The 12,422-nt window shown below is 48.2% G+C and overlaps 1 protein-coding gene across 1 annotated transcript in view; it reads right to left on the bottom strand.

The window, feature by feature from the left end:
* Window positions 1-12,422, bottom strand: part of LOC141167056 (complement C3-like) — a 275,580-nt gene that overhangs the window by 240,555 nt on the left and 22,603 nt on the right. Inside the window, exon 9 of the mRNA XM_073654383.1 lies at window positions 10,143-10,263. Coding sequence (XP_073510484.1) covers window positions 10,143-10,263 — 121 coding nt within the window. The remainder of the gene's footprint in view (window positions 1-10,142; window positions 10,264-12,422) is intronic.

Below are 12,422 nucleotides of genomic sequence, written 5' to 3'. Positions count from 1 at the left end.
TGATGGTGTTGGTGCAGCTTTTGATAGTATAACCCCCAACGGGTGGGGTATAGCCTCAGGGGGTCAGGTGCAGAGGATGGGGGTTGTGGTGGTGCAGCATAGATGTTAAATGAAGACAGAGTCGGGTTGTGCAGTTTAGGGTATTTACTCACTGCTGATGTTCCGGTCACTCCAGCTTCAAGTGACCTCCCGAGCCGTGCTGCGTCCACCAGGTCCTGGATCCAGCCAACCCCCAAGCGAGTCCGGAGCGTGACCCTGAGCTCTCCTTCTGTCCTTTCTCTGGCCGTCCCCACTAGTGATCCACCCAGGTCCAGCTCCCTCGGGCCTTCTGTTGGGAGACCCTTGGCCTTGGGTTCCCTGACCCTCCACGTGGTATGCCTTCGTGGTGGATGTGGTGGGTGGCCGTGGCAGACGCTGCCCACGGCCTCCGGTCTCTGGCTGGGGTGTGTTTTTGCCCCCACCAGCTTGGGTTCCGGTACCCTGATGCCGACTCTTCACCCGTGGATTGGATTTGGGGTCTTAGAGTCCTCTCTTCTGCTTCCCCCTCTGGGTCTTTCCTTCTTTCTCCTCTCTCTCTCTCTGGATCTGCTCTGCTCCTCTTCCTGTGACTCCTCTGCAAAGGCTGACAGACTGACTGACTGTGGCTGACTGACCCTGTTCTTTGATGGTGCCCACCTTATATACACCCTCTATGTGTGAGCTCAGGTGACCAGCACCCAATGAGCTCCTATCTTTACCCAGGCTGCTCCCCCTATCTGCCCCTACACTACTGGGATGTACCACCCCCCTCCCACTCCAGCCAGGAACAGACTCGGTCGTACCTGCACATTTCTAAGTGGGAGTACCGTCGGTCTGCTCCTCGGAAATGGGATGTGTGTAGTGCATGCAGCCTACCGAGCTCAGGTCCACACTCCATCCTTACCCGGGAGTGGAATATCACACCTCTGGGTTGAGGTGCAATACCCCTGTAGCAGCCGAATCCTCAGGGTGCTACATATTCATTCAAATTAGAGGGACAATTTAAATTAAAAAGCTTAGAGCTGCCTCCACCACAGGGGGGCTCTCTCGACCCACCAGCGGACAGGCACCAGTATTGGGAGAGGGGGGCTGGCCGTCAGGGTTCACCGCGGCTCTGGCACAAACCCGGCGACACGGAGGTGGCACGGGCAGGAGCGGACTGGCCGTCTCGGCTTCTCACTTTTTGGATTTTAGAAGGGCATGACATGCCTATATCTGTGTCTCCCCCTCCTTTTACTCCTCCACCTCTTTTCTTTTCGCATGACTATATGTACTTGTCACTTTTCCATGTGTTAGTTGTGTCTTCTGAGCAGTTTGTCAGCTTTTGGACACCTTTGAAGGTGTTTTCTATGTGTTTCTATGTGTTTTTGTTTGCCTGCCATTGGTTTTAACGGTGTTCGAAGGTGTTCGACGAACAGTTCGACGAACAGTTCGGCGAACACACGGGTGTTCGACGAACCGAACCGAACTCGAACACTACGGGGGTGGCTCAACACTAGTCAGGACTCATTGCTGGCCATTTTAAAACAGTCCATTTTATCTTTTTCAAGAATTCCTGTGTACTGGATGTGTGCTTTGCGTCATTGTTAGTGATGAGCGAATATGTTCGAAATCCGATCTCCAAACTTAAGCAGACTACATCTCAGCTTAAAATTCTTTGGGGCAGATATTTTTCTCCACACTGGGGAACACAGACTTGATAAACTCAAAATTGGTATATAAAGCAGACTACATCTCAGCTTAAAATTCTTTGGGGCAGTTATTGTTCTCCGTACAGGGCTACACAGACTTGATAAGCTCAAAATTGGTATAAAAAGCAGACTACATCTCTGCTTAAAATTCTTTGTGGCAGATATTGTTCTCCATACAGGGGAAAAAAATGGTTGAGTCTGAGCAGCTTCCTGACCCTCGACTGTACTGTGCTGTCATAGCAAGAAGAGGAGGAGGGTAACTCTCAGGGTCAGATATGGGATAACACATTGGATGATGATGGGGTTATAAATCCCACTTGGTGTGAACCTAGAGGCACGCAGTTGAGGAGCTCATGTGAGGAGGTGGATGAGGAGGAAGGTGAGGGGGTTATGTTGCGTCCTATGGCACACACACGGAGTGATGCAACCGCAACAAGCACTGTATCCTTAGCCACAACTGTGGCTATGGCAAGCAGCGGTCGTGGGTCTGCAGCTTGCAGGGATGGCAAGGGTGCAATAATTTGAATACTACATGCATGAACCTTCACATGCACAATCAACATGTGTTACTCTGACAATCTCATCAGCTCCTTTGTGCGAAACTAACATTTGGGTAGCCACTCAGTGTACGAAATAAAACTCCTGAGAAGGAAATTGTGGTTGGCTTCGTTTCTGGTACTGGGTACACTGTAAATACCATGGCGTCGTGCCATAATTCACTGGAAATATTCCAGGCTGGTAAGAGACTAGTTCAATCCCACAGAAAAGTACCAGCAGCAAGCTAAGGAGATGGTGGCCTCTACCATCATAAAGCAGTTAGCTCGTTGTCTAGGAGACCGACCACCGCTGCTTTCTACCTTGTGAACATGGTGTTGAAGCTTGCAAAGTGTCAAGGGTTTACCATGACAAAGAGGAGCCAGAAGACTGCAGCGTCTGATTCCTCCCACACCTGTAATCATTAGAAGCCTTTTGCCTTCATATTAATCGGTGCAGGGGTTAATCTGCTCAGTTGTGAGCTCCTAGAAGCTTACGGTGATTGAGGCTCTCAGCAGATTTGTCTCGTGCATCTCACCTACTGTGTAATCCGGTTCCCCAACACATCAGACTGTCGCCTACCATGGAAACCTTGAAAAGGAAGCTGAAGATCCACTTCTTGTGACAAGCGTACAATCTGTGCTAACCCTCTCTACAGCATACCGCTGCATGACTTGCTGTACCCTGACCTACTGTATCCTCACCCATCACTTGTAGATTGTTTGTGGGCCCTCGCGGGCAGGGTCCTCTCTCCTCTTGTACCAGTCGGTGAGTCACCGATGGTGACGCCTTTTCACATGTAAAGCACCACGGAATAAATATCGCTGTAATAACGATAATAATTAAAGTACTTATACTCTGGGTCAATTGACGGCACTTTCCAGGTGTCTACCCCTATTTTGATGTGTTTTGGAAGCTTTTGGGCCCGTTTTAAGGTGTTGTATATGCATTTTTTTTGCCCCCCATTGAATCCTATGGCATTCGGTAATGTTCAACGAATATTCGACAAATTAATTGTCAAATATTGCAAATTCGGCGATCGTAATCCGAATCCAATATTGAAACATTCGCTCATCTCTAGTCATCTTGTCTTGCTGGAGGACCCATGAACTTCGACTCAAACCATGTTTTCTTACACTGGGTAGGACATTTTACTCTAAAATCTCTTGATAATTCTCTGACTTCATGATTCCTGTGATACAGTCAAGGCCTACAGTACCAGACGCAGCAAAGCAACCCCACAGCATTATGGATCCTCCACCATGCTTAACTGTTGGTAAGGTGCTCTTTTCCTTATAACCTTCATTGCGCCGTCTGTAAACAAACTGTTGCTTTACATTGCCAAAATGCTCTATTTTTGTTTCATCAATCCACAGAACATTTTCTGAGAAGGATTTTGGTCAAGGTACTCTTTGGCAAACATCAGTCATTCTTTTATAGCTCTTTTCTCCAGCAATGGTTTCTTCCTTGGCCTTCGCTCATAAAGCTCTGCTTGGTTTAATGTGTGGCATACGGTACTTGTTGAAACCATGACCTCAGACTGTTCCAGGTTGGCATTCAGGCCTTTGGATGTTTGATGTCATGTTTTTTCCACCATTCGCACCAACCTTCGAAGACATCTCTTGTCAGTTTTCCTCTTTCCCCCACATCCTGGGAGGTTCTTGACAGTTCCATGCTTGGCAAATTTCTTAATAACATTGCTCACTGTTGAAACTGAGATTCCAAGGTCTTTGGAGATGGCCTTATACCCTTGAAAGTCTTGTGTTTGCTAATAATAGCATTTCTGATGTCCTCAGACAGCTCCTTTGTCTTTACCATTGTGACAAAGGAACAGGTCCGACCATGTAGCTTTTTAAAACCTTGAAGTCATCATTCATTGGTTAATTCATGTCGCATGGGCACTGAAAATTAATCACAGATGAATCTCTTTTGTGATTTACCACTGGAGAGTTAAAATGTGCTTCCATACTAAATTAATGCAAAGGTGCCAATAACAGTGACACAACAAGCTTTACGTTTTTCTATTTTTCCTTCCATTGTTTTTTGTTTTAAATTATGGTTTATCATTTGCTCTTTTGTATTTAACATCAGTGCTCTATACAAAAAACTGTTTCACTTGATTCATTATTTTCAGGAGATATTCTACATCATGTACCGTATTTTTTGGACCATAAGACGCATTTTTTTTCCCAAAATTTGGAAGGAAAGTGGGGGTGCATCTTATGGGCCGAACGGTACTTTACCGGTGGTGGTGGAGCGGGGATCGCAGGGTCCTCCGGCGGCGGCAGAGGTGAGATGCGGCTGGAGCCGGGGCCTGTACCTCTGCTGGTGTCCGGCGGTGAAGCAGAGGAGCCGGGGCCTCTGCCGGGCTGTGAGTGGCATCCGGCGGTGAGGCAGAGGAGCCGGGGCCTCTGCCGGGCTATGAGTGGCGTCTGGCGGTGAGGCAGAGGAGCCGGGGCCTCTGCCGGGCTGTGAGCCGTGTCCGGCGGTGTGGCAGAGCAGCGTGTGCGGCTTCCGGTGGCCGCGGCCATCCTCCCAAGGCCGTAATCCATGGGAAAATGGCCGCCGGAGCCGGCGCATGTGCCGACCCGGAGCTCCAGCGGCCATTTTCCTGCAGATCATAGCCTCGGGACGCCGGAAACCGCGCACACTGCTCTGCCTCACCACTGGACGCCACTCACAGCCCGGCAGAGGCCCCGGCTCCTCTGCCTCACCGCCGGACACCAGCAGAGGTACAGGCCCCAGGCGCCAGTACACAGGCCAGGCCAGGCCGCAGTCCACAGGCCAGGCCAGGCCCCAGTCCACAGGTCAGGCCAGGCCCCAGTCCACAGGCCAGACCAGGCCCCAGTCCACAGTCCAGGCCAGGTCCCAGTCCACAGGTCAGGCCCTAGTCCACAGGCCGGGCCCCAGTCCACAGGCCAGGCCAGGCCACAGTCCACAGGTCAGGCCAGGGCCCAGTCCACAGGCCAGGCCCGGCCCCAGTCCACAGGCCAGGCCCGGCCCCAGTCCACAGGCCAGGTCCGGCCCCTGTCCACAGGCCAAGCCAGGCCAGGCCCCAGTCCACTGGCCAGGCCCCAGTCCACAGGCCACAGGCCAGTCCACAGGCCCCAACTAGACACCGGCATCTCACCTCTTCTGCTGCCGCCGGGTTCCTGAGGCAGGGAACGGAGGGACTTGTGATCCTGCTCCACCACCCCCCAGGTAAGATACCTAACCAGACTATAAAATGGACCCCATCTTCTAAAAAATTTTTTTTTCCTATTTTACACCCCAAAATTTGGGGTGCGTCTTATAGTCTGAAAAATACGGTACTTAAATTTCATGGGTGCCAATAACATTGAGCAGGACTGCATCTCCTCCTTTCTCCTTTAACTGTTCTTTTATATCTGCTCCTTTCTTTTATGTTGCTCCCTTCTTCAGTTTCTGTTCTCCTCTTCTGTAGTTGCTCCCCACTTGTATATCTGCTACTCTTCTCTATACCTGTTCTCCTCCACCATTAGTGATGATTGAGCATGTATTGTTAATCCATATATATATAATCCATATCTTTCCTTTCTTGTGTATCTTTTCTTTTATATCTGCTCCTTTCTTCTGCAGTATTTGTGATCTTTTCATCTCTTCATCAATTCTATACCTGCTCCTCTCTTCAGCATCTGCTCCTCTCTTCTGTATGTGTTCCCCTCTGGCACATCTGCCTACCTCTTGTATCTGCTGCCCTCCTCTATAGCTGTTCTCTCCTTCAATATGTAAAACTTGTCTGTATCATCCTCTCTCCTCAATATCTGCACCTCTCTTCTGTATCTGCTCCCCTATTCTACATGCGTTTACTTTTCCTTAATCTTCTCCCCTCTCCTTTATTTGCTACCTATTCTAAATCTGTTTAATCCTATCTTCTGTTGTTTTTGCATTAAGATTTTATATTTCCCTCCTCTTTATCTTCTCCTCTCTTCTATATGTTCCCCTCTTCAGTATCTGCTCCCCTCTTCAGTATCTGCTTTGCTCTCAAATCTGCTCCTCTCTTCTGTACATGCGCCTCTATTCTGAATCTGTTCCTCTCTTCTGTATCTGATCCTCTCTTCTGTATCTGCTCCTCTCTTCTGTATCTGCTCCCCTCTTCTGTATCTGCTCCCCTCTTCGGTATCTGCTCTCCTCTTCTGTATCTGCTCCTTTCTTCCGTATCTGCTTCCCTCTCCTGTATTTGCTCCTCTCTTCTGCATCTTCTCCTCTCTTCTGTACCTGCTTCCCTCTTCTGTATCTGTTCCTCTCTTCTGTATCTACTCCCCTCTTCTGTTTCTACTCTCCTCTTCTGTATCTGCTCCCCTCTTCTGTATCTGCTCCCCTCTTCTGTATCTGCTCCCCTCTTCTCAATCTGCTCCTCTCTTCTGTATCTGCTCCCCTCTTCTGTGTCAGCTCCTCTCTTCTGTGTCTGCTCCCCACTTCTGTATCTACTCCCCTCTTCTGTATCTACTCTCCTCTTCTGTATCTACTCCCCTCTTCTGCATCTGCTCCCCTCTTCTGTATCTGCTCCTATCTTCTGCATCTGCTCCTCTCTTCTGTATCTACTCCCCTCTTCTGTATCTGATCCTCTCTTCTGTATCTGCTCCCCTCTTCTGTATCTGCTCCTCTCTTCTGCATCTGCTCCTCTCTTCTGTATCTACTCCCCTCTACTGTATCTACTCCCCTCTTCTGTATCTACTCCCCTCTTCTGTATCTGCTCCTCTCTTCCGTACCTGCTCCCCTCTTCTGTATTTTCTCCTCTCTTCTGCATCTGCTCCTCTCTTCTGTACCTGCTTCCCTCTTCTGTATCTGTTCCTCTCTTCTGTATCTGCTCCTCTCTTCTGTATCTACTCCCCTCTTCTGTATCTCCTCCCCTCTTCTGTATCTGCTCCCCTCTTCTGTATCTGCTCCTCTCTTCTGTATCTGCTCCACTCTTCTGTATCTACTCTCCTCTTCTGTATCTGCTCCCCTCTTTTGTATCTGCTTCTCTCTTCTGTATCTGCTCCCCTCTTCTGTATCCGTTCCTCTCTTCAGTATCTACTCTCCTCTTCTGTATCTGCTCCCCTCTTCTGTATCTACTCTCCTCTTCTGTATCTGCTCCTCTCTTCTGTATCTGCTCCTCTCTTCTGTATCTTCTCTCCTCTTCTGTATCTGCTCCCCTCTTCTGTATCTACTCTCCTCTTCTGCATCTACTCCCCTCTTCTGCATCTGCTCCCCTCTTCTGTATCTGCTCCTCTCTCCTGCATCTGCTCCTCTCTTCTGTATCTACTCCCCTCTTCTGTATCTGATCCTCTCTTCTGTATCTGCTCCCCTCTTCTGTATCTGCTCCTCTCTTCTGCATCTGCTCCTCTCTTCTGTATCTCCTCCCCTCTACTGTATCTACTCCCCTCTTCTGTATCTACTCCCCTCTTCTGTATCTGCTCCTCTCTTCCGTATCTGCTCCCCTCTTCTGTATTTGCTCCTCTCTTCTGCATCTGCTCCTCTCTTCTGTACCTGCTTCCCTCTTCTGTATCTGTTCCTCTCTTCTGTATCTGCTCCTCTCTTCTGTATCTACTCCCCTCTTCTGTATCTACTCCCCTCTTCTGTATCTGCTCCTCTCTTCTGTATCTACTCTCCTCTTCTGTATCTGCTCCTCTCTTCTGTATCTGCTCCCCTCTTCTGTATCTGTTCCTCTCTTCTGTATCTACTCTCCTCTTCTGTATCTGCTCCCCTCTTCTGTATCTACTCTCCTCTTCTGTATCTGCTCCTCTCTTCTGTATCTGCTCCTCTCTTCTGTATCTTCTCTCCACTTCTGTATCTGCTCCTCTCTTCTGTATCTTCTCTCCTCTTCTGTATCTGCTCCCCTCTTCTGTATCCACTCTCCTCTTCTGCATCTACTTCCCTCTTCTGCATCTGCTCCCCTCTTCTGTATCTGCTCCTCTCTCCTGCATCTGCTCCTCTCTTCTGTATCTACTCCCCTCTTCTGTATCTGATCCTCTCTTCTGTATCTGCTCCCCTCTTCTGTATCTGCTCCTCTCTTCTGTATCTTCTCTCCACTTCTGTATCTGCTCCTCTCTTCTGTATCTTTTTTCCTCTTCTGTATCTGCTCCCCTCTTCTGTATCCACTCTCCTCTTCTGCATCTACTCCCCTCTTCTGCATCTGCTCCCCTCTTCTGTATCTGCTCCTCTCTCCTGCATCTGCTCCTCTCTTCTGTATCTACTCCCCTCTTCTGTATCTGATCCTCTCTTCTGTATCTGCTCCCCTCTTCTGTATCTGCTCCTCTCTTCCGTATCTGCTCCCCTCTTCTGTATCTGCTCCTCTCTTCTGCATCTGCTCCTCTCTTCTGCATCTACTCCCCTCTTCTGTATCTACTCCCCTCTTCTGTATCTGCTCCCCACTTCTGTATCTGCTCCTCTCTTCCGTATCTGCTCCCCTCTTCTGTATTTGCTCCTCTCTTCTGCATCTGCTCCTCTCTTCTGTACCTGCTTCCCTCTTCTGTATCTGTTCCTCTCTACTGTATCTGTTCCTCTCTACTGTATCTGCTCCTCTCTACTGTGTCTGCTCCTCTCTTCTGTATCTACTCCCCTCTTCTGTATTTGCTCCTCTCTTCTGCATCTGCTCCCCTCTTCAGTATCTACTCCCCTCTTCTGTATCTACTCCCCTCTTCTGTATCTGCTCCCCACTTCTGTATCTGCTCCTCTCTTCCGTATCTGCTCCCCTCTTCTGTATTTGCTCCTCTCTTCTGCATCTGCTCCTCTCTTCTGTACCTGCTTCCCTCTACTGTATCTGTTCCTCTCTACTGTATCTGCTCCTCTCTACTGTATCTGCTCCTCTCTTCTGTATCTACTCCCTCTTCTGTATCTGCTCCCCTCTTCTGTATCTGCTCCTCTCTTCTGTATCTGCTCCTCTCTTCTGTATCTACTCTCCTCTTCTGTATCTGCTCCCCTCTTCTGTATCTGCTCCTCTCTTCTGTATCTGCTCCTCTCTTCTGTATCTGTTCCTCTCTTCTGTATCTGCTCCCCTCTTCTGTATCTACTCTCCTCTTCTGTATCTGCTCCTCTCTTCTGTATCTGCTCCTCTCTTCTGTATCTGCTCCCCTCTTCTGTATCTGCTCATCTCTTCCGTATCTGCTCCCCTCTTCTGTATTTGCTCCTTTCTTCTGTATCTGCTCCTCTCTTCTGTATCTACTCCCCTCTTCTGTGTCTGCTCCTCTCTTCTGTGTCTGCTCCCCTCTTCTGTATCTGTTCCTCTCTTCTGTATCTGCTTCAGGGGCAGACATATCATAGGTGCAACCTGTGCTACCACACAGGGGCCCAAGAGGCAAGGGGTCCATTTCTACCTCCAAAGCAGGTGCAATTTTGCATTTTTAGGAGCTCCTAGGCTGCAAAGGGCCCATATATTGTTCTGGCACAGGGGCCCTGTTCTGTCCGTGTCCCCCAGTGATCTGCTCCCCTCTTCTAAATCTGCTTCTCTCTCCTCTTTCTGATCCTTCTTCTATATATGATCCTCCCTTCTGTATCTGCTCTTCTCTTCTGTATTTGTTATTTTCTGTATCAGTATCCCTCTTCATTATATTCTCCTTTCTTCCATATCTTTTCCAGTCTCCGAAATCTGTTCTCATCTGTCTCCCTCATTTTCTTTTTCCCTCTTCAATATCTGCTCGTCTTCAGTATCTGCTCCTCTCTTCTGTATCTGCTCCTCTCGTCTGTATCTGCTCCCTTCTTCTGTATTTGTCTCTCTTTTCAACATATTCTTTCTTTCCTTTCCTCCACATCTTTTTCCCCCTCTCTGGAGTCTGTTCTCTCCTGTTCCCCTCTTCGACACTCCTCTCCTTCCCTCTAATACTAGTCCCCCTTGCGTTTCCCCTTAGCCCTAGATCAGAGATTTTGCCCAATACCAGGTGCACCGTCCTCCTCTCTTACCTGAATCAGTTATGACGGTGACAGAAACATGTAATCTTTGCTGCAGCAAATCATCAGGATGATTGACGCCTTTTATCAGATCTTCTCTCAACAAGTCGGCATGGCCAATTCCATCTGAAATCTGTGTAGACATAACAATAGATCTATTAATCAAGTGCCATGGACAAAAGTTGTCAATGATCTCAAGTAAACATGAGCTTCCATTCCCAGTCTTCCAGAACCTTTTTAGTATTAGTATTACTTTTATTCCCGTGCCACTCTTGCCTATAGGCAGTATCTAGTATTGCAGGTTCACTCTATTAAGTGTTCTGCTATATCACCATACTACATTGCCCATTATATGGTTTCCTGAATTCTAACTTTGTCATTTGCTTGACATGTCCTGCTTTAGTTTCTGGCTCTGATTTCTGACTATTATTTGGTTTTACCATCTCAATAGATCCTTGGTCCATAGCTATTCTCATTCTGGTGTTTCTACTGCATTCAACCCCCATGAGATCTTAAATGGTATCAGTCAGTAGGATCAACCCTCCTAAGCCGTCTACATAGACGTGTACAGTCTTGCTGATCGTTATTGGCACCCCTTCATTTATTTCATAGACTGTACAATATCTTCAGAAATAAATGGAAATGTACCAAAGTTATATCCTCAGGATTTTCTAATTAGTGGTCCAAAGTAACACAACAATAAAACATTGTTTTTCAACTTTCATGTTGCAATTTCAAAGAATGTCTCTTCAGAGAGGAAGAGGACTAGAACTCTAGTGCCACCTACAGGAAGTATCAATCCTAAAAGTCAATAGTGACCCTTTAACGAGCCTTATCACATGACTTAGGATAAAAGCCAATACCAGAAATTCAATTTGCAGACACTGTGTTTCTGGGTACTGCCCCTCATCAGTGCAAAATGTGAGTTCTGGGTTACCTGGATGAGAGGCGTCAGACCGGTATCTAAGGGTAAAATTTCTCCTTGCGGAGAGTGACGTGTTAAGCACGTCTGGGGAGCTGCACCACACACAGCACACTGAGACAGGCGCAGCTGTCTTAAATTAGGCCTTCCAAGACCTGGACTGGAGGTAAGTGAGCAGCTGATCCCCTCCAGCTCTTTTAGCTGCTCGTAAAACCCGGCCCATTAACCACCTCTCAGCACTATGTGTGCTGGAGCCTGCTTTTCCGAGTCCTACATCACCAAGGCTTGGCACCTTGGGGACACATACCTCCCATCCACAACCTGTCCGGCTACAACCTTACATACCCCCTCCCTCTGCCCAAAGCAGGGGGGCTTGGCACCTTCTGCCACCATACAATAGACCCTTGATAGGGCATCAGCATTCTCATGTTGTTTCCCAGGCCTATGCTCTACCTGGAAACTAAAATCTTATAGGGCTAGGAACCACCTAGTTACTTGGGCATTGTTCCACTTCTTTTCTCGCATCCACCTGAGTGGGGCATAGTCTGACAGTAACCTGAACCTTCTACCTAACAGGTAATACCTCAGAGTGTCTAACGCCCACTTGATGGCTAAACATTCTTTTTCCACTATAGAGTAGTTCTTTTCACATGTGGACTGCTTCCCACTGAGGTGCATTATCGGGTGTTCCTCTCCCTTAATACCCTAGGACAAGACTGCTCCCAGCCCGACATCCAATGTGTCCGTCTAGACCATGAACTCTTTGGAGAAGTTGGGCGCCACCAAAACTGGCTGTTTACAGAGGGACAGTTTTAATTCCTGGAAGGCTGTTTCAGCTTCTGGGACCACTTAGCCATAGCCGACTTCGTCCTTTTCAGAAGATCCATCAGCGGGGTTGCTATCAGGGCAAAGTTAGGGACAAATCTTCGATAGTAGCCAACAATGCCTAGAAATGCCCTGACCTGCTTCTTCGTGAGGGTCTGTGGCCAGTTCAGGATCGCCTCGGCCATATTTATTTGTGGTTTTATTTCCCCTCTACCAACCACGTAGCCCAGGTACTTGGCTTCCTCCATCCCCATAGCACATTTCTTCGGGTTGATGGTTAAGCCCGCCTTCCTTAGAGCATCAAGTATGGCTTGATTTTTGCCAAGATGACTTTCCCAGTATTGGTTGAATATGATGATGTCATCTAGGTAGGCCGCTGCATACTTTTTGTGGTTGTGCTAAGATCCGGTCCATGGCTCTCTGGAAGGTGGCTTTTGATCCCTGCAACCGAAACAGCATCCTGATATATTGATAACATCTGTCTGGAGTTGAGAGGGCCATCTTCTCCTTGGCCTCTTTGGACAGGGGACTTTGCCAATATCCTT

This window comes from Phyllobates terribilis, unplaced genomic scaffold (genome assembly GCF_046119375.1).
Source record: "Phyllobates terribilis strain yellow unplaced genomic scaffold, ASM4611937v1 Scaffold_11__3_contigs__length_659146591, whole genome shotgun sequence".
NCBI lineage: Eukaryota > Metazoa > Chordata > Amphibia > Anura > Dendrobatidae > Phyllobates > Phyllobates terribilis.
The sequence above is the reverse complement of the archived record's forward strand: the minus strand, read 5'-3'. Positions and strand labels throughout refer to the sequence as shown.